Source organism: Phasianus colchicus, chromosome 3, assembly GCF_987193195.1.
Source record: "Phasianus colchicus chromosome 3, bPhaCol1.hap1.1, whole genome shotgun sequence".
Taxonomy (NCBI): domain Eukaryota; kingdom Metazoa; phylum Chordata; class Aves; order Galliformes; family Phasianidae; genus Phasianus; species Phasianus colchicus.
The window spans coordinates 63,819,732-63,842,775 of record NC_143438.1 but is presented as its reverse complement, the minus strand read 5'-3'; the positions used below and the strand labels follow the sequence as shown (position 1 = coordinate 63,842,775).

General features: G+C 40.3%; 1 protein-coding gene across 8 annotated transcripts in view; it reads left to right on the top strand.

The window, feature by feature from the left end:
- STAU2 (staufen double-stranded RNA binding protein 2) overlaps positions 1–18,170 on the top strand; it is a 165,912-nt gene extending 147,742 nt beyond the window's left edge. For 7 of the 8 annotated variants that reach the window (XM_090137718.1, XM_090137719.1, XM_090137720.1 and 4 more), the window contains 2 exons: positions 16,100–16,188; positions 17,037–18,170. In XM_090137718.1, coding sequence (XP_089993844.1) covers positions 16,100–16,188; positions 17,037–17,130 — 183 coding nt within the window. In that variant the 3' untranslated portion in view covers positions 17,131–18,170. Of the gene's footprint in view, positions 1–11,111; positions 11,215–16,099; positions 16,189–17,036 lie in introns of all 8 variants that reach the window. The other variant, XM_090137722.1, reaches the window with a different exon arrangement.
- The last annotated feature ends 4,874 nt before the right edge of the window (positions 18,171–23,044 follow it).

Below are 23,044 nucleotides of genomic sequence, written 5' to 3'. Positions count from 1 at the left end.
CAGCATTCATAGAGACAACCTGGTCCAGTATTGAATGTGGAGGTTGGTGGCCCTGCCTGAGGCGGGGGGTTTGGAGATTCATGACCTTGAGGTCTCTTCCAGCGCTGGCCAGTCTGTGATTCTGTGATTCTGTGATATCTGGAAGCACCTGGTTCCACAATGTTAGTAGTCCTTTTGTCTTCTTACCTGTTTCGGTAGCAGCCAACAGTGGGAATCACTGACTGTGGAGCAAATTCAGGTACAGATAAATAAAAATGGAAATGGATGCCGAATCTAAGGATAGATTTAGCCTATCTATTAAAAAGGAGAGGTGTAGGAAATAGAAAATTTGGAATAATACTGTGAAAATTCCATCTTCCACTTCCCAATGTGGATAGGAAAGTAGCAGATACTGATTTTAAGTAAGGACTAATCCTTCAACCTGCATTTGCTAAAGAAATGGTTGAATTTCTTGGTACAATAACAGGGTTGGGCTAGCCAAAAACAAGCAAATAATCAAAGTTTTACTAGAGTTTTTTACAATGCTGTCATTTAACTTGATCACTGAAGTGATGAATTGTTGAAGGCAGACTAGGCTTTCTCCATTTTCTATTTCTCCTTTAAGCAATAATCAAATGTCCCTGAAAGACAGAACTGTGAAACACAAGGAGAAACAATGAAGTTGGTTATGATACTGCTTCTGTACTGTAAAATGATAGGCTAAAGTATTTTATTTGAAGAAACAAACCGTATTCAAGCATGGAAAAGGAATGGGGGTACAAAAATAGTATAGTTTTCTTTTGTTGCTAGAAAACCAGGGCATTTTCCATCCTTGCTGTACAGTAAAGACAAACTTTGGGCCACTTGAAGGATGTTCACACATCTTCAGAAAGCTGAGTCCAAGCATAAGGCTCAGCCTCTCCTCCACTGCACTGAAGGACTAGGTGAAATACAGCTGGCATTCTATTCAGCAGATTAAGCAGTGCCCTCCATGTCTTCCAGATACTGTCAGAATCCTCAGATCCAATTGGTAAATTGGAATTTATGCTCATAATCTCAAATTGTAAAATGTCTGTGAAAGAAGTCCTTTTTTAAAAAATTAAGCTTTGCAGCTTCGTTCTTAAGTTAGTGTGTATGGCACTTGCCATACATTAGCTCTTCCCTAAAAAGCTGTTTTATTTTGCAGTTCACCTCTAATTCCTGACTCTGAGAGCTGGGATTGCTGGACGCTGTGTGCTAGTGAGGAATGTATAGGAGCTTAACAGCAGGAGCAACAGACCCAGGTTAAAAACTCAGTGACCAGGAACAAACGTGCCCTTTATTTCATCTCCCAGCTAAAACCCTAGATACAGTTTATTGGCTTTAAACTTTTCTCATTTAGTAGAAAAATCTAAGCTCAGTGTTTCTTCTTAATCACAGCCACTTTAAATAGGACATATATGGCACTATAAATTAAAGTTGCACAGAAGTATTCTTTGTTCAAAAGACTTGGAAAATGTTTGACAGTTAACTGTTAAATGGTATCTAAAATACCTGGAATTTCCTTTAAAGAAGTGCATGCCTCTACTGAAACTGACAAAATCAAATTTGCACAAAAAGATTATCAAAATGTGCTACTTGATTATCAAAATGTGCTACTTGATCTCAAAGTTGGGAGCTGATTATATGCCTGAAAAATATTCAGCTAAATTTGTTCCCCAGTGTCACATAGCACATTAATGACAGAGTCACTCTTATGAATGAAACAGATTTTTTATCCCACGTAACACATCAAGATTTCAAGTATTTTCACTCACTTTGAAATGAATTAGAAATCTCTTGAAATTTTTCACACGGAAGAGCAAACAAGTATGAATGTGTCATCCCACACATACTCAACAGCCCAGTGGTCATGTGTGACACTTCCCTTTTTGACTTTTTGACTGCTGTTTGTTCAGGACTTGGAAAGACTTTCCTCAAAACTGAGATGTTCTCTTAAAATTTTTGTTTCTTCATCCAGTGTCCTTTTGAAAAAGAATTTTGACTGTCTCTCCTCCTGACTTCTAGTTAGGGTCCCATCCAGCTGGCCACGCATCCCCACCAACAAATACATGAGTCACTTCTTTGAGGGACAGCAAGATCTGCAGCATCTTCATAATACTTCTGGTGTAATTTTCTTCTCAGATTTTGGGTCCTGACATAAAAAGGCTGGAATGAAGGATATGGTGTTGTGCATACCCAAGTGAAGGCAGGGAGCCAACAAAATGCTATTGTAATTACAAGTGAACATTCTTGTATCATAAAACTGCAAAGAAAAAACTATAAATCAGAGCTGTCCTGGTGGTCCCTGGCAGCAAAGCACAGGAGATTTGAGCTCATTCCCTAAGCTAGCCAAGACTGGGATCCTCATGGAGACAGCAGTTCATTCCAAGGGAAGGGCATTCCTCGTGTCTCCTGAGTGATGGTCACGAAATGCTGATTTTGGTGGGAGTCAGATCCAGCTTTCAGCCCTGCAGGAGTGATGGTCTAAAAGTGCTGGCCATTGTGGAAAATAAAGCAGGTAGAGATCTGGAGGGATTTTATCTTCAAGTGCTCTGTCAGGGTGTCTAGGAGCCTTCCACTTTCAGTTAGGTCTGCACTATTGTCTACATCCCATGTTCAATCATTCATTGTTATATCCGAGTAAGTAAGATTGTCCATGGATTGTTACCTAGTTTCATGGTTCCATACACCGACTCATGACAACAGTGCTAAAATATTGTAATGGGAATAGAAAAATGAAACTAATAGTATCTGAAGTATCTCTACCGAAGTTCCTGTCACTGATAAACATGGGCTCAAACTTCGTCTTCATTTAGAAATAGGTCCTTCTGCTCTCCTGGAAGATTTTTCCTTTTTTTCTTTCTTGTTTCACATGGACATACAGCTCTTTAAAAGTCATTGATCTGTCTGGATGTGTTACCACTTTCAAAAATAAGTCAGTAGCATGAGAATAGGAAAAGCATCAAAGCTGTTAGCATTGGACAGGTTTCTAGAAACTTTCTGTAACACAGTCTGGGGGGAGGAGGATATTTCCTGTGTATCCAAAAGACATGACTTGAGCTGAGCCCACATTTACAAACAGTTGGGGAGGGGCAAAACAAGATGATCTACTGTTGTGAAAATAAAAAATAAAAAAAAACAAAAACAAAAACCTGAGAGTGTGCAAGTGCTTACAGCAAAATAAACCCCAAATTGACAGCTGCACAAACAGCACTTGCCCAGCAGTGGTAGTCAGTCACTAGGAATGCCCAGTTTCCCATCAGATTAGTAAGAATTTATAATTAATAGCACATTTAGCATCTCCTCTGTACTGAAATCACAGCTTAGCCTGCTAACCTGGTTGTGGAGGAGGTAAAGGAAACAGAAATTCAGAGTCCTGCTTTGCTGAGCACACTATCTCCCTGTTGATACAGCGTGAGATGAAGACAGACAGCTTTTCCAGAATCAGCCCCTCCACTGGTTTAAGAGCTGCAATCCTAAAAGGTGAGGTGCTCCTTCCTTAACAGATGTGACCCCCTTCAACTCTGATAAACTTCCTGAAAAGATGAGGGAAATCTGTGCCACACAGGATGTGCTCAGCACATTGAGGGATTGAGTTAGTAATGTCCCTGATAATTGTGGATACCTCATTGTAGGAGTCAGTTTTTATTTAAATTTTTTTAATAGGAGTATACACATCTGTCTTTATACCCAGCAGCTTTTCTGGCCCACAAGAAGTCCTCTGTGAGTTTCCCCAACTGAGCTCAGTGGGATCTCTGTCAGCTGCAAGATTTATGTCATCTTTTTCAGTCCTGAGAACTGTTCCTTAAGCTTTTCACATCTGGATTTAATTGGAAAGACATTAAAAGACATTAAGTGTGCTGGAAAAGCATATTTTAGAGAAGATCTTTATAGGCACTTCCATTAAAGGAGCTGATGGTTGTAGGTTAAAATGGGATGAGGATAAGCCATCAACAGTTAGCAAGGACAAAATTACATTACAAACTGCTTCAGATGAGAATTTCGGTGTGTAGCTCTTGGGCCTGACTCTGATCTCACTTAAATCAACTTCAATTAGGAAAAAAATACTGGTTAATGCAGTATAAAAATACACTGAGATCACAATGAAAAACTTTTGCCTTTTGGTAACACTCAGATTTCTAATTACATGCCATATGTGCTAAATATAACACTTTTAGCTGTCAATCTAGATTTGGTACTTTGTTGGACATACACGCACACTTGTAAAATGAGACTTGGAGAATGAAGAGAGGGATTGGTCCTTACTGCTTTCAGGGTGAAAGCATCCTTCTCTGAATGCCTGTATGTAGATTGCAAGAGTAGAGTTACACAAAAACAGAGATACTACGCAATTTAGTATGTGGGCTTTGCTGGAGATGTTGTAATGCAAGAATCCAGATCCCTAAACACTCCATTGTTCAAGCTCTAATGCACTGCTTGACTGCGCCAGTGGACAGCCCTCTGTATTAAGTGTAATCTGTTGCTTTTGTCTTCAAAGTCAAGCTTCTTGTCATATTTAGACTGGCACACACTTACAATCTACGTTAATGGACTTGAACAAACATTCTTTCATTTTAAAACAGCTAAAACCAAGGAATTTGATATTAAGGAAATCAATCCCGTATCTAAATTAAAATGTACAGACTTTATAAATAGTAATGTGTCAAATGTTGATGAACAAAAATAAAGAATTCTTTTCTAAAACACTGGAATAAAAAGATATTCTTTAAAACATTTCAACAAAAACCCATTTCAATGAAAAAAACAAGTTTGTTAGAGGCTCTCACTTACCTGTTTCTCTCTGAAGTAAATCTTTTAATCTGCTATGTTGTGAAAAGTATTTAATATTAATGAAAATATTACCTTGCTGTGTGGTAAAGGAAGGAATGAGATACTTGAATTACAGTCATGTGGTTTTATTTTCCATTATTGCATACTTTTTCTCAGAATCTCCCCATCTCTCTTGGGCTATGATAAAATGCACGTAAACTAACAAAAGTACATAATCTTGGCCAGCCATGTTTGTGCTTGTGTACTCTCCCTTTATTTCATATCTAGAAAAACAAGAGTAATAAAACTACTTCTTGTCCTTGGGTGCCATTTTGTCTTATGAAGAACATACTTGCAAGTAGAGATGAAAAGCATTTAAACATTAATGATTGTGTTTTACAGGTAAAGTTTACTTTGCACGGAAGTATAACCATGCTGAAGTAAGCAGAGTAACATGTAATCTTTACAACTTCGTTGTATACTGATTTTTGTATATCAATTTCTGTATTATTTTGTTGTATATTAATTTTGATATGAATTGGATTTGAGAGTTCACAAAAATCTTTTAGTATTCAGTGAGTTTAAATCAGCACTTGCCAAAGAAAACTGCCTAAATAGTGGAATAAATGCAACACAGTTTAGAACTCATTCGTTTTATTGGAACAAGTCCTGGCAACATGTACATTATTAACAATATGCATCAGGGCCCGGTGGAGAATGACAGGGTCTTTACCTCATTTAAGTACTGGGGAAGTGATATGAAGGAGTACAGAACTGTGACCATCAGGCTGATGAAGGGGATGGTCTGTTGTGCTGTGTTTTAGAAGTCACCATGAAATCTTACACAGCTAAGAAGCTTGGTCCACTTATTTTATATCACTTTCTCCTGCAGTACACATAGGGTTAATGACACTGGACTTGCAAATCTACACAGGGATGTGTAGAAATGTCTAGAAATAAATAATTAAATAAACCATTTTTTTTCTGAGAACGCAGCTGACAAGGATATTTTCCAGCCTTCAGTGGTGAAAGAGACAGTGATTCATAGCCTTTCTTCCCTGCTGGTGCAGCATTTTGCCTGAGGATATACATTCTGCTGCTTTCAGTTTTAGGTTTGAAGTCATACTTCTTAAAATCTCTTATAATTTTTGTCTGCAGCTTCTCAACCACTTTTGAGTGTTGCTTAGATTGTATGATAAACCTCTACCTGTCCATCCAATCACTAGCATCTAAATGCCCTCATCTGTAATTACCGAATGGACCTCTGTTACTTTGGTGTGTACCTCCTTCTGCAAGTTACTACTTAAGTAGCTTCTGGCTGAAGATACAGAATTATAAGCAAGATTAATTGGAATTTTAATTGCTGTTTGGTGGAATTCTCTTGCATATGGAGTAAATGCTTGGAAATTTAATTTTAAATCATTTTCACTATGCCAATTAGTAAGTTGTGATGATGCATTATTCTTTCCATCTTTATTCTTTCTTTTATAATTGAAGGAAAAATGAGAAATTTAAAGATAAATACGCTTCTAAAGAATTTACAAGCTTTTAGTTGAGATCCAGTAAAGACTGAAAAGGCAGTGAAATGACCTGACAAAGGGAGCTTGATTAGGATTTAACTGTTGATACTTGGGCTAAACCTTCACACCTCACTTCTTCACTGTTAGAGGATGTAGACACACCTCAGTAGATACTAGCACTGAACCTGAAAGTTATTCTGAGATATTCAGAATGAATTACTAATTTACTGATTTCCAGCATCAATTGTAATGCAAAGTTAACATTTTGTTATCACTGAAAATATTGTTCCTCACAATAGAGTATATGTGAAGAGAAAGAAGTCTGAGAAGATGCAGATTTAAGAACACTTCCTCTCTGAGTTTCTTACCTGAAGCTGTCCCTTCATCTCTTACTCTCACCTGAAAGTAAAAATGAATTCAAAGTTGGCAAACAGACCAGCATTTCTGCCCCTGATTAATCTCTTATTCTAATATTAAGTTTCTTATTCCATATTGTTTGATCAGGTACTCTTCATTAAAAACAAAACAAACAAACAAACAAACAAACAAACAAAAAAACCTTACCTTTTCATTATTTTAATAATGTGGTTTTCTCTCTTTGTGGCCAGAAACTCTTGAATCACCATTAAAGCAATAGAACTCTCTTGCCTCAGATAATCATGCTGCTGTTTCATAGGTTTAAAGGTAATGCTTTGCCAGTCATTACTTCTGAAATTATTTCATAGTCCCAACGATGGTGATGGGTTATTTAGTGTGATAGTTCACATGCTAGAATATACCACTTCCTAATTGACTCTTGACTGTTAACTCAGCTAGTCCCTTTACTGAAGTAGATTTTTGAAGATCTGCAGAAATAAAATGCCGTGTTCAATAGTATTTTTCACACCATCCACTTCTTGTAGTATTGAGTGGCATGGAAGGTTTCAAACCATGAGTATGCATGTCCAATAAAACTAGGTGGATGAAGGTGACATGATTGCTGTTGTTGATAGAAGCTCTGTGTAATCTGTAGGAAAGTTTGTTCAAGAACAGTTAATCCTTACTTTATGATTACCCCCAGAAAGCTGGCAAGGTCAGACTTTACGTTGATTATATGTCATTTTAACTGGTGAATGCATGAGTTGCCTTGGGATAGCATTAACTACTGCATGGGACTTGTTCTAAGCTATGTCTGTGCAGCTTCCTTCTTAGTTCAAAGATACTTCCATCCTCCAGCCTTCTTCTCTTGACAGGCGCAATCAGTATCCTTAATTGTAGTGCCTATCAGGTGACTGTTCATTTGTGCAGACATTAATCAGTTTGCAAAATGCTGCTTCCATGTAAATTACGTGAGCTAATCAGATTATAACTCTGCGTTTTTCATGCATATCAAAAACGGTGCGAGGAAAGGGCTTAAAGTCATTTAATTAAGGTTTATATTGTGCAGTGTGAAAAGCCTTTCTGAATTTAATTTTTAAACAGATGTTAACATTGGTTCACATGAAATCTAATCAACTGAGGAGAACAGAACATTGTGAGGAAAGCAGTGAGAACTCCTAGCAGAAATTATCACTTCCAGTGTAGTGAAATCATTTAGAACAGAAGCTGTTGGGAAAAGGGATTTGTTTCAGTAACCGTCTCCTCATTTCATTTTAGCTTAAATGTTGCCAAACTGGTGAATCCAGGGGGATTAAATGAAGATGTTAAGAAGTCAAATCTTAGCTACCTCATATGCATGTATGTAAGTCTACAAATACAGATATTTCTTCCCTTTATGCATCTGTGTGTGCAGTTTTGGATGTGGACAAGTTAAAAGCGGAAGCTTGGTCAGAAATATCTTCATCAAAAGGAAGCAAAAATAGTCAGCAAGAACAGTATTTTTAAATACATACAGAGTTTAATAGATGCCTAACTTTGGAATACTAAGTCCTCAAACTCACCTCAACAGCTGTGATGTTGTTTTTTTTTTTTTTTCCCAATAGCCTTTAAATGTGAAATTTAAAGCTACACATTAAAAAGTCATGAAATGCATGCCATTACTGATGCAGACAGGATTTCTGCAGAGTTGTTGCACAAAATGATATTGCCTTCTGAGGCCTCAGCTGTCATAGAGCGGAGAAGAACCTTCCTGCTTTATGGGGCACCATTTCTTTTAGCTTAGAAAGCAAACACTGAGTGTTTGTAAATACACTTGCGAGCAGATTGATTCATGCATCAGCTCTGCTATTTTCTAGGCTTTTGGATTGCAAGGGTAATCAAGGACTAGAGTTTGATGCTTCTGTTGTTTTGACCTGGCATGCAAGCATTTTCTCAAGCGTACACTCATACCTGTTCATGTATGTAGCATGTGGTTTACAGACACCGTGATCACGAGTCATTTGTAGACTCAACCTTGATCTCAGACCCATCCATTAAGATGGTAAAATCTTGTCACAGAACCATAGAACCAAAGAATCATTTGAGTTGGAAGGGACATCTAGTCCAACTCCCCTGCAAAGAACAGGGACAGCTAAACCAGACTGCTCAGAGCCTGGTCCACCCTGACCTCGACTGTATCCAGTTATCCACCACCTCTCTGGGCAAGTTGTTCCAGTGCCTCACCACCCTTATTGTAAAAAACTTCTTCCTTATATACAATCTAAATCTCTCCTCTTTTAGTTTGCTACTATTTCCCCTTGTCCTGTCACAGCACACCCTGCTGAAGAGTTTGTCCCCTTCCTTCTTATAGCACCTCTTTAGGTATCAAAAGGCCACTATCAGGTCTCCTCAAAGCCTTCACTCCTTCACTTCTCCAGACTGAACAGTCCCAGCTCTTTCAACCTGTTCTAGTAGGAGAGGTGTTCCATCCCTTGGAGGTTTTTGTGACCCTCCTCTGGATGCGCTCTTAACAAGTCCACATCTCTCCAGCACCAAGGACTCCACACCAGAGCACAGTGCTCCAGGTAAGGTCTCACCAGTGCAGGGTGAGAAGGCAGGGTTACCTCCCTCATCCTACTTACCACGCTTCTTTGGATGCAGTCCAGGATACAGTTGGCTTTCTTGGTTGCAAGGGTACTTTGCTGGCTTGTGTCCAGCTTGCCCCAAGTGTCACCAGTACCCCCAAGTTCTTCTTGGCAGAGCTATGTTCTATTCTTACATGTCCCAGCTTGTACTGATAGCAGGGTTGCCACAACCTAGGAGCAAAGCCCTGGGCTTGAATATGTTGAGCCTCATGAGGTTCACCTGGGCCCACTGCTCAAGCCTGTCTAGATCTCTCTGGATGGCATCCTGTCCCTTGGACATGTCAAATGTGCATCACACAGCTTGGTGTCGTCCACCAACTTGCTGAGGGTGTACTCAGTCACACTGTACATGTCATCAATGAAGATGTTAGAGTGCACTGATCCACGTACTGACTCCTGAGGAACACCACTTGTCACCAGTTTTCATCTGGACATCGAGCCATTGGCCACCGCTCTCTGGATATAATCTAGTAACCAGTTCCTCATCCATCAAGTAGTTCAACCATCAAACTCACATCTTTCAAATTTGGAGAGAAGGATGTTTTGGGAGACCATGTCAAAGGACTTACTGAAGTCCAGATAGATGACATCAGTGGCTTTTCTCTTGTCCATTGACACAGTTACACCATCATAAAAGCAAAAAGGTTGATCAAGCAGGACCTGCCCTTGGTGAAGCCATACTGATTATCCCATATCACCTCCTTCTCTTCCATGTGCCTTAGCATGGCTTCCAGGAGGATCTACTCCATGATCTTCACCAGCCAAGAAGTGGGGCTGACAGGTTGGTAGTTCACTGGGTCACTCTTTCTACCCTTCTTAAAAATGAGTGCTATATTACCTTTTTTCTGGACACAAGGACTTCACCTAATCACCATGACTTTTCAAAAATCATCAAGAGTTGCTTGGTGACTACACCAGCCAGTTCCCTTAGAACTCTGGGATGCATCTCATAAGGATCTATAAACTTATGGGCATGCAGGTTTCTCAGGTAGTTGCAAACATGATCTTCACTTACAGCGGGAGGGTCTTTGCTCCTCCAGTTCCCTCCTTTTGAACCATCCACTTGAGGGCTGTGTATAGAATAGTCACTAGTGAAGACTGAGGCAAAAAGTTGTTGAGTACCTCAGCCTCAGTCCATTGTTACTCACCTGTCTGTATTGCTCACTTGAGGAGATATGCCCTCCTGGATTTTCCTTTTCCAACTGATGTACTTATAAAAGCCTTTCTTATCCTTCTTTGCACCCCTTGCCAAGTTCAGTTCCAGCTGGGCCTTGGTCTTCCTGACCCTAGCTCTACATAGCCTAGCAGAATCTCTGTACTCCTCCCAGGTTACCTGTCCCTGCTTCCACTGCCTGTGCATTTTCTTCTTGCTCTCCAAGTTTGACCAGTAGACTCTGTTCAGCCATGCCAGTTTCCTACCTTCCTTTCCTGACTTCCTCCACCTGGGAATGGAGAACACTTGTGCCCCAAGGAAATTTCCTTAGAGATGTGCCAGTTCTTCTCTGCCCCTTTGTCCCTGAGGACAGATTCCCAGGCAGTTTTCTTGACTAATTCCCCAAAGAGCTGGAATTTGACTTTCCTAAAATTAAGCTTCCTGACTTTACTCTTTGCCTGTTCAGTATCTCTCAAGATTATGAACTCCACCACTGCATGGTCACTACAGCCCAGGCAGCCTCCAATCCTGGTGTCACTAATCAGTTCACTTGTATTGGTGAGCAACAGGTCCAGCATTGCATCCCCCCTTGTGGAGATATCTATTACCTGTCTCAGGAAATTATCCTCAGTGCATTCCAGGAGCCTCCTAGATAGCCTACAACTCGCCATACTACTTTTCCTGCAGATATCCGGGTGGTTGAAGTCCCCCAGCAGGACAGAAGCGTGTGAACGTGATGCTTTCTGTAATTGGAGGAAGAAGACTTCATCAACAGGCTCCACTAGATCAGGTGGGCTGTAGTAGATCCCAACCACAAGTCTCTCTTTGTTGCCACTGTCTCTAACTCTCACTCACAGGCTTTCCACTTGCTCATGGCCATTCTTCAGGGACAGCTCTTCACACTCTATTCCTTCCTTGATGTAGAGGTCAACATCTCCATCCCTCCTACTTCCCCTATTCCTTCTGTCCTTTATTGCCTACTGTGGGCCCTTTATTCATTCAGAAAAACAACAAAATGAAAATGTTCAGTTTCATAGACTAATCTGAAATGCAATGTGGATTTAAGGGGAAAAGCACGAAGTACATATAAGCTAAAACAACTGGGAAAAAGTTGTCATGAGGATGTGGGCTTAAATGCACATGGGCTAGTGTAGTGCCTGTCTGCAATTCTTGCTAAAAGTATGATCTAATGTTACTAGATTGTCATTACAAGATGCTTAATCCCCAGAGTGAGAAACAGGAAGAATATTTGCAAGTTTGAATGCTATTTACTAATTGCCAATTGACTTGAGGAAAGTTAAAACCTGACTGGAAACATCCATCCCTGTCCTGATACACACACACAGTAATAATGGAAATGGCAGCCAAGACAAACAGCTAGCAGCGCAGTGCATCCTGTTGGCATCGTATTTTTGGCACTGTTGTAGCTACATAGAAAACAAGTGATACAAGAAATGTGTAAGGACATCTGTTCTGTAACCTATGGGGCTTCACTCACAAAACAGTTGTAAAATCTTCTGGGGGAGAGAAAAAATTCTCTGTATCTGTGCAGATGCTCTATTGTAAGAAAAATATCAATGGAAGGAAGTGTTGAGCCTTGAAAAGAGGAAATTGTTCACCAGATTCACTGTCAAATGTTCCATTCTTTTCTTTCCTTTTCATTTAATCTAAATTATCTGCCATTGACCAGTTAAATTTAAGCCAAGCCATGTAAATCCATTGGGACTAATAGAATTGAAGCATAGATTAAATTAGCCTAATGTCTGCTTGTAGCTCTTCTTCGCTGCAGTTTACTTGGGTTCTGTGTCACTGCTAATTATTCAGGTCACAGCCTTCAGCTACCAGCTTCCTTCCTGAATCCAAAATCTTCATGCCTGCCTAGGAGTATTACAGGGCAAGGAGAAGCATTAAGGATATCTGTTAAGGTCCAAAGTATCTCACTCCATCTTCCGTCTACTGCTCTTCAGTCATCTCCCACTAGTAGATATTTTTAAATGAAAGGATCTTTCCCAAAATACAAAAGCTGTTGCAGAAGTCAGGATATATGTAGTTAGGCTTCCTCCACAGGTAACCTACAGGGAGAAAGACATTTTTCCATGCAAAAGAAATCAAATTTCATGTAAACCTGGAATACATTAGGAAATTGGAAGATAAAGAGGGTCTGTAAGTTGTAAGAGTTTGGGAGGGCTTGAGGAAGGAGAGCAGCTGGAGGTCCTGAATGGGAGAGCATTTAGGAGTGGGAAAAAGAAGAGGCCTAGGTAGGGGGAAATTTGTAGAGAAGTAGAGGTGTTTTCCTCTACTGTTAAAGAAGTCCAAACTCTGAAGTAGGTATTAATGAGGGAAGACCAGGGACACTGGATGGGCTTGGAAAAGACAAGGGAATTAGGCAGAAGACAGGGAGTAGGGATTCAATAGTGAGAAGCCTGAGATTTTGAAAAGATTGTCAACTTCCAGAGCAGCAAAGGTGAGAAGGCCATTGATGAGGACTGATGCAGGGGGCTGGCTCTTCAGCAGTGTTCACACCAGCACCTGAAACTTCTGCCTGCAAGGTCAGGAATACCAAATACAGGATCCTGCTGCTTGACTCTTTTATGATTTGGTTTTAGTAATATGATATATCTGAGATCTCACCTTTTATATCACATTTTGATTTGGGAAGGGCATGGTTTGAAGAAGGATGAAATGGAGAAATGAGGTCATAACGAATTATAAGAATTAGGATTTGGACGTTGTGTTCTTATTAAGAATGTCTGTCTTTACTCATCTTCAATCTTACCTTCATTTGATATGTTTCCTTGAATTGCTCTATATTTGTATCATTGACACCCATATAGTAATGATCCATGCTTACAGGCAAAGGATTTCATTATTGTGTATTGCAATACTTCTTCCCTTCTTGATAGAAGAGAAAAAGACTTTCCCTTTGAGACAGTGGCTCATATTCCTCCAGGACATTCCAAAGCAGTTTTGTTTTGTTTTGTTTTGTTTTCTGGAAAGCAGCTATTAAGTCTACTCTGTAATTTGTTTGATCTGCCTTGCAATAACCAGTTCTGTGAGTGGAACAGTAGTGAGTAACATATGTACTTATTCAAAGCAATTCTAGAAAGGAAGATTGGGTTGGTCCAATTAATCTCTTTATGATTTGAGGGTTTCAGTGACCGCTTAGCAAGATCAGTCTGTCCTGCATATCACATGATTACTTTGTGATCTAATTTTGAATGAAGCATTACTTGGCACTGCTTGTTACTATGATGAGGGCCTCTCAGTCTAAGCCACTGTACAAACAAATAACCTGAACATCCTTTCACAACAAGTTTACAGTTCACACGTCAGACCAGGAAGCTAAGAATGGATATTAAAGAAAGTAAACAAGGTAGATTAAAAAAAACAGCTGGGATAGCAATAAAGCTGTAGGAGGAGCAGATGTCTCAGCTTCCTTCTCACAGTACTACCTAGTAAAGTTCTCTGGGCTACCTTACACAAGAACAAATGAGATCTGGTTGCTTTGTTGATGTCAATCAGTAAAAAATGGATATGAGAAGAAAGGAGATTCTTGCATGCCAGTCCCTACCCCTTGAATTGTTTGTGGCTGGTAGTTGATAGCCCATGATCAACTGAAATACAATACAGAAACAGCCTTGTGTAAGGAAGCAGAGGAGCCCAGTTCTAGCCTCTCCCTCACTTGCTGAGCAATGCTTGCATTGTGTTGGAAATAATCCCACAAAGAGAAGTAGATGGGAGAAATTAGGATGTAGGAGGGTGTTGGGTTACTGGAAGAAACCAGTGGAAAGGAGCGAAGAAAAATCTTGTTGCCACTAGGAAAAATTGGTTTGGCTGGAACAAACTTAGTGATTTCACTGTGTGATCGAGATCCAGAATGGAAAAGTGGATGGTGATCAGAGCCTATAGGAGCTGAGAATAAACTTCTGAAATGGCAGGCACTGTCAGGTGGCAGAGAAAGAGATGTCTCATAAGAAAATGCAAATATACCAAATGTCAAGAAAACTAGAATAAATAGGGAAAGGAAGGATACTGAAGGATGATAAAACTGTTAGATCCTTTAACGGGTGAAGCTGTGTCTGAGGTGAAGGTCTGAGGTTCAGCCATAGCATGGAAAAGTAATAAAAAGATGTAGGCAGCAGATGATTTAAGATGAAGAGAATCATTATATGAACGGATGGGAAGAAAGAACTAGTAGAGAGCAGGACAGATTTCAGATACAGGGGGCACAGAGCATATGGCAAAAGAAGAGTGGACAAAAAGTAACAGTGATAATCTCGTGCTTAAGAAGAGTTTAGCTTTTTATTTGCATGCTAGCACAAAAACCATGAAACCTCACAAATGAAAAGATTCCTCTCCATGCGTTATGGGTGGGAGTACCGTGTAAAGCCTTCTGAAGCTTTGGCAGCTAGTCATTACTATAGACAAATCTGGGATACACGGTCTTTTAGTTTAGGGCAGCCTGGCAATTTTTGCACTGTTATTCATCTTGCCAAAATACACATTGTCTGATAATATTTAAGTTGTATAAACATACCTTTCAAGGGAAGGAGCTGTTGAGAGAATCCAGGCAAAGAATTAGTTTGGGAGCAAATCTAGTACTTCATTACAATGGCAGCTCCTGTTCCTGACAGAGCCTCTGCTGTCCAAAAGGAACGGGAAATGAAGATAGAGACATTGATTCTTTCTATCCCAGCAATGACAAAGAGAGCAACTTCCAATTCTCTCAACAGCAATTGCTGGCTTCAACTTCAGCAGCAGTGCCAGAGAACCTGTAGTCAGTTCCAGTATTTGCAATGTCACCTTGGGTGACAGTGTCTGTGGAAAGCCACCGCTTTTTCCACCCTGTGATAAATGCATCTTAGGTGGGAGTGATTAAATAGAAAGTTCTGCTTTGCCTTTCACCTTTGAGACAGTAGAGACTTCATTTGTTTTATTGTTCTGGGTGTGTTTTCTAAGCGTGGCATGTGGTGCCTGAGAGTTTCATAATCAACCTTTGCTAAATTAATTACAAAAAATCATTTGTCTGTTGCCAAAGCAGCTAGGGGAAAGAAGAACAATGTGCCTCTCAGAACTAAAGCAGGACTCATGAAGCTGAGAGAGAACTCTGTCAACAAAAAATGCAATTATGCAGAAAAATGTGAGCTAAAAATTGATCATTACTCTGATGCTTCATAGTTGTCCCACGTTAGCTTACCCTGTTTAGTACAGTTCATTAATGTATAAGACATCAGTCTGCTGTGTTGTTCGGGTTCCAGCTTCGGGATGCTGGCAATGCCCTGCTGCCCATCTACCTGTTGCTCACACCTTCTGCAGTCATCTGCAGGACAAGATCTGCAAGCTCCATAGGAAGTTCCAGGAAGTGTGAAATCTAAGAAAGCACAGGGGGAAGTTGGAGAGTCTTTTCTAGCCAGAGAGGCAAAAATCCTAAAAGTATATCATGTTATTGATATACTGCTTTTGTTAGCACATACAGAAATCATTTCTACACCCAGGAAGAAGAAGATATCTCCAAACCTGTGCACAAACACAGAAGCTTATCATGGTGCTGTTCTGTACCCTCTTTACAAGCTCGGCAGTATAAATGGCTTCAAAATACCAAAATATACATCCTCCTCCATTTGGTATTAACACAGTTGTGTCAGTTGGTTTTTAACAATTCATTTTTTATTTAGGCAGCGTTAAGTGCCTTGAAACAGTTTTCAGAACAAGGACTGGATCCAGTGGAAGGGGCTATGAAAGTTGAAAATGGATCACTTGAAAAGTAAGTACCATTTAAATCCTTTGCATTTTAATGCCTGTGTGGCACTGTAGATAAGAAATATTAATTAAGAGCTTAGTTGCCCTTTTAGACCTGTGCAAAAACTTTCCATTTGAATTTGCGTAGTTTTTGACAAGGATTTGAGAGGATAAGCAGGATTTCAGGTTTAGTATTACTGACAATATTTACTAATGAACTATGAGACAGTCAATCTTCCTATGGAAACCCTAAAGAAAAGGATTTTCTGTTTATTGTATGGATTATCTTTAAGTAGCATAACATGATTTTTCTCCAATGTATTGTAGCACGTGATATTGCCAGTAAATAGGATAGTTATCTGCAGTGAGTCCCTATGTCTGCAGGGTGAATTTTACCCTAGAGAATTTAGAAGTAAGTTAAAAATTCTTTCAGGTCTTAAAAACTCTTATACAGAATATTATCTTTAAGGAGCAGACAATGGGTACAAGTTTCACACCAGATTTTCAAGTATTTAGAAAAGTTGGATTGTCCATCCAGTACAGATTTTTTTTTTTTCCTGCTGTTAGTATGTTTACATAAGGTCTTGTATTACCACATAAATTAGGGAATGATAGTAAAAGAGAAAGAAGACTATAAGTGGCATTGGGAGTCTTCAATAAATATATCGTAGCTATTTATAAATTAATTTAATCAGAAACAATTTTCCATATGATCTCATCAGCATAGTATTTGAACATAAATATTGTTGTTTCACTTTAAAATGTTACCTTCCTCAGTGACCTTTGAATTTCATGTGCCATCTGCTAATAAACATGTCTTAAAGATGTGCAACCCTGGACCTTACCACTCTTGTTAATGTATTAATCTTTCAGACAAGTCAAGCATCTGGGAGAGAAAGCAGACAATAAACAGACTAACTCAGGCACCATTGCTCAGGACTGCAAGGATTCAAAGGCTGTCGTCTAGGAGCTTCCCAGCACCCACGGCTGCCACTGCATCCTTATAAACCTGTCAACACGCAATAGGGTGTATGTGTACAAGGAAATGAATGACTAATACCATTATTTGAGTCTTATGTGAAGACAACACTATTCTAACACAAGAGATAGTATACATGGTACTGTTTATTCAACTGTGGAAAAAAACAAAATTGAACATTTCCCTTAGAACTCGAGATCAGAGCATAACTCAATTGCCCAGAGGCAGAAGAAATCTGATCATGTTACTGGAGGTTAAAACAACAGCTAATTAACAAAAGTGTTAGAAAAAGAAAAAAAAAAAAAAGAAAAAAAAAGATAAACATTAAAATTGATTAATACTGAGGAAATCCAGTCAGCATTGTTTCAGTTATACAATTTTTCGTAGTGTAGTTTTAAGTTCAGCTTACTGTTTTTTAAATAATGCTTGAATATTTTAAAATTAACCAATGACAGTGCTGTGAGAATTGTAGTTGTTGTCTTCATATATAGTCATACAGCTTATCTTTTTATGCAGACATTATGCATTCTTCATTCTATATGAATATGTATGACTTTAAGATGCACTACTCGGAGTTGTATGCAAACAAAAGTTTAAATCATGACAAGTATTTGCTTAACATGAACAGATGTTAGTTATGATCAGTCTCAATATACTCCAGGAAAAAGCAAATTATGGTATTTGATTTTCCTTGCCATTATCAATTAAAGAGGCGTCTTGCCTCCAGGCGACATGTTCCCCTTCAGTTCTGCTCTCTGTTGTGTGAAGCACATCTACACCCCATCTGTGTGTTGTATCAGCCCACCATTTGCATCAACTGAGTGTTTTTAATCTCTGCATTCTGACCAACAGCAGAAGGTAGGATTGCAACCTTATCAAGCCAAGGTAGGAAAACTGTTGATGTGGAGATTATTCTTTTGTGAAGGAAGCAGCAGCAGAGATAAGACCTGTGGCTGCGCTCTGTACCAGCATATCCCATTTCAGTGTGTGGCCAAATGCAGTAAAACCACATCAGTTCATGTGCACAATGACAGTGTCGTCTCTTTCTTTACCACTTGCAGGTAGACAGCTAAAAGAATGGGTTGAAATAACAGCACAAAAAGCAATTACAAACAAATGAAGGTCTGGCTACCATGCCAATGCCTGGGTTCAACCTTTCCTTCCCCATGCCACCGCCTTCTACAAACCTACTGTGTTACAGCAGTAAACCTGGCGAGTATGTCATTTATTTTGTCCAAAACAACTATTTTATTTTTATAAACCTCTTGCAATAAACACATAAAGCAACTGCCAACTGCATAACAGTCCTGACAACATTGCACAAGATTTCAGAAGCATGTAAACCAGGGATCACAACCCTAGTGACTCACTCAGGAAAGCAGCACTGTAAGGAAATGGTGCAAGGTACAGTGGCATTGATTCAGCTCTAGGACAGGCTCGTGGGGTAATGTGTATCGTGCTCTTACAGAATCAGCAGTCTCTAACACTGAGGAGTCCTTCTTTCTGTTTCATAATTCTCAGGGGTATGTTTCACAGTCCCAAGGAGCCTCTGTGCTAAGAGTCTGTAATTTCTCAAGGTTCTGATTCTGTGATATGCAATAGAGCCACGAGCATGCAGACTCTGTCAGTTTCCACAGAACTGGGAGGTTTCCAGCAGTGTTTGGCACCTGGCAGACTCAAGTTAGTGAGGTAGCAGAGTATGATACTTAGCTCTTGCACACCGTATTTCTCAGTGATACCTAACCTTCTCGAAAGAGCAGAAATTCTGTTCCTTCTTCATCTCAGCAGCTAGAAAAGTTCAGAAACAGGCTTGGTCTGTTCTGTGGCAGTACCTTCCAGTATGCATTACCATCGCCTCCCATGGGCAACAAGAGCAAAAGAAAGGACAAACAGGTTCCTTGATGAGTCGCTCCTCAGGGCAGGAGGCTGAGCTTGTTGGGAGGATGTGACATGGAGACTGGCAGTCTCTTTGGCACTAGCAGCACCTCTGCAGTGTGTTCCCAGTCCAGTGACTACAGAGAAACCCTTTGCTTTGTAGTGGTTCGCTCAGAAGATGAAGGTACAGCTTGATACTTTCTCACTCACAGCAGGAGAAAATCTTCCCATGTTCTGCAGCAGGAATGGCAAACCTTTTTATTCAAGCACTGTTGTCAGCAGTAGTGCATAGTGCTCAGGCACACTGCCAACATGATGCCATTCCCGAGTCACAACCACAAAAATGCATCCAGTCATTCTCCAATTATTGCATGATTGCACTGATGGTAGCTTGCACCTGTACATGCAGGAGAACTCTGAATGGGCAAATGGCAGCCAAATGCATGCCACCCTGCCTGAGCTCAAGACGATTCATCCAGCTCCCTCCATTCAAGACAATGGTAAAGCAAGGTCATCTCTGTGAAATGTTCACCGTCTTGTTGCTGGTCAAAGTCATGCTTGATTCTCATTCCATCTAGGTAGGGAGGGAAGTGGCGGTGCTTCTTATTTTTCTCAAAACTATTGAAACATTTAATAGATTTTTGGGGACATCATATAATAGCGGGACTTCTGACTGTTTTCCAAATGCAGGACCGGCTAATAATTGTCATGATCACAAGTCAGAAGGTTTTGTGCAGCCTGAGGTAAAGCACACACAGATGGCGGTTTTAAAGCACCTCCCAAGCCACGGGTTAAAAGCCTCTCCAAAGAGGCTCCACTGAAGGCTAAGACAGAGCTTTTCCTGACATAAATCTGAAGAAAGAGTTCCTGCTCCCTGCCGATACAGATGGGAGCACCGAGACTGTTGCACAGAGCTCATCAAGATGCTGCACCTGAACTCCATTATGTCATTTCAGTGCTACTAATGCACTCTGAGGCTCCTGTCCCAACACAGAGACTTCCATTTGTCTACCTGTGTCTCACTCATGAGAAGTTTCTCAGTGAAAACCCTGCAGTATAAACACACACACATACAGAAATGCACTTTAAATGTAGTTTGGCATTATCCCTAGCAGCCTCCCAAGAGCCCAAGGAAAATTCTTGTACCAGAGATGTTGCAGCAGCCGGTGGACTCGTCTCTGATCCTCAGTCTTGTTGGTTCACAGCTGTTCCTCTTTGTGTCTGAGCTGGCAGCATCTGAAAGCTGCTGGGAAGAACTTAGACCCAGTGATTTGAAAACTAATTTGTTTTTCCTCCAGCAGCCCCTTTTATTTTCTGATTTTGCTTCCCAAATTCAGATAAGGGTAGGTAAATAGGGGCATGTGAAACAAAGCAATGTCTACATTTACTTTGTTTAATCATTAGCCAGAGATGAACACTGAAAAAGGATCAATATGTTTAGAAAGTTCTTATTTGTTCTAAAATGTCTGAGTTGTTTTTTCTTTTTCTGATAGCAGTTAATCATTTGTGGTTATTATTTTTAGATTATCTTATCTCTGAGGTAGAGATTTGGCCAACCTTCTGTTTGCAAAGCACTGAGAGTAGTTTATTTCACTGTTTAGCCTGTATCCCACATATCACATCCTGCATCCCAGTGCACTTTATAGATGAGCGAATGGATCTGAGGTGCACGCTGATGCTTAGGAATAAGGCTGGAAACAGTGCCTGTCTAGCAGAAAACAGTGGGTGCTGTGATGAGCACTGTGTTAAACCCTTTTTTTAGGACTCAGAACACAAATTATTACTAGTTCTAGACATACAACCATCATTAATCGGGAGGAATTGTGCTTGAGAGAAAATAGGACCCTCAGGTACCCTCTCAGAAAATCTTTTCAACGCCTTCTGGAGATCAGTGAATTAAGAGCTTGCACAGGAAAAGCCTCATAACAGAATGAGGGTATCTGATAGGGCTCGAAGGATGAGAATTCATATGGTTAATTTTATATCTGAGTTATCATCTCCAGTTGCACGCTGGCCTGTCAACAAATCAACACGTTCTGGAAGTTTCTGTTCTCACTTTGACACATGAGGCACCGACTTCCAAAAGGACAGATGTGCTGCTTCCAGCAAATGCAGCAAGCAGCAGGGTGCAGAGCTGGAGAAGAAACACCGATCTCTGCGGCCCTTCTGCAGGCACCCCAACATTCACCTGTCCTTCACAGTGGGGATGAAGTTATCCCACAGCTGTAGTCCCTACCGAATTCAGCAAAAAATTCTACCAGTGTATAATTTCACCTGACTGAAGCCAAAGTTACAGGATTTAAGAGATTTGATGCTCACAGTCAGCCTTTTTAGAGGGTCTTTGCATGATGAGTTCTTGTTCCCTCTCCATCTCTCCGCTTTCACACATGAAGATGGGGCTGAGCCACAGCAGGTTTTGAATGTCAGAATGGGAGTAGTTGGGACGGGTGACTGCAGGAATATGGAATCCCCTTCTCTGTGACCTGAAATGACAACGAAATCAAATCCTTCCTAAAGAGTATGTGAGGCCCTTGATCTCCCTGACAGTCCTTTACTACAGGCATTTTATTGGCAGGAGGCTGCATGTTTTTCTTATTCTCTTTGGTTTGCTCCAATTCCCCATGAAACAGCAGAAAGTTTCCCACTTCCTGCGGTGAGAGCTGGGCAAAAATGTTAAGCTGGGTTTGTTTTCCAGCTAACGGGCAGAGGATTGGTGGTTTTTCTTGTTTGTTTCAAAACACAGTGCAGAGAATCCACTTGTAGAATCTATCCTCTCCCTGAAACACACAGGGTTTCTCCATTCTCATTTGTAAGCAGATAAGATTTTCTTTCTCTGCTCAATTAAGAATGGCCTTTGCAACCCCAAAGAAAAACCAGAGGAGGTTGGAAGGTTATTTGTAATGACAGTGAAGACAGGGACTTGACAGAGCCCTGAGTACCACGTTGCATAATTCTGTACTTTTTGGGGGGATGTTGTTCTGCAACAGATAGGAAAGGCCAGTGACTGTCCTTGGTCATCTTCCTCACTGAAACACAGGAAGTTCTCAGCAACACCTAGAGCAGCAGCGACCAGCACCGATGTTTGCTGTAGCACCCCAATGATGCCTCCACAGAGCTGCAAGAAGGATGTCCTGAATAGCTCTCGCCTTCCCTTTCTGCAGCCGACGAACCATCCATGTAAGATATGGGAAGCAGCCTCTCTCTGGGTATTTACCTCTCGTGCAGGTTTCTGTCTGTGTGCAGCTGCATTCCTGAGGCGTCTTATGGGCTGAGCAAGTGTGTGCGCATTGGTAGTTCAGTTGCGTGTGAAGTGTCATGGTGGTATGATTTCTGTTATTCCACATGAACAGCACTGGCTTTCATTTTTGATCATAAAGCTTGTTATTTGCTGTATGCGGTTAGTCATGGATGGCTGTGCACTTTTGTGCTTGGTGTTTTAACTCCGTAGCACTTCAGTACAAAGGAAATTTAAAGAACAACAATGACAATGTTTCTAATCTGTTCTTAATTAAATAGCCCTCAATAATTGATTTATGGGAAGAGGGGAAACAAGACAGAATGGTAGCTAATCTGAAAATAAAACTTACTTAAGGGCCAAAGTTTCCTTCTATCTACAGTGAACAGTATTTATGGAAGCCTGAATGCTAGAGAAGATTTATTTGACAGCACTCAATAAATGAGAACAAAATTCCCCACAAATGACCGGTTATGCCTCGCCCTATAATATATTAAGATTTCTTTGTACATTAAAACAGATCACATAAGTCTACTTATTTACTTCCGCTTGTGATTAAATGTGTGGCATATTTTCTTTTTTATAAGCCACTTGTTAAAAACATTCAAGGGCAATAAAAATGAAGTCAGTATAGTGCAGTTCTCTGCTTTAAAATGGTCCCTTTCCGTTTGCCCACCTATACCCTGCCTACCCAGTATACTATAGTTGAACTGGACCCGAGACAGATTTGTTATTATTGTTATTTAGACTTAAAGACAGGAGATCTTCCCATGTGGTTCAAAGTGAAGAGCA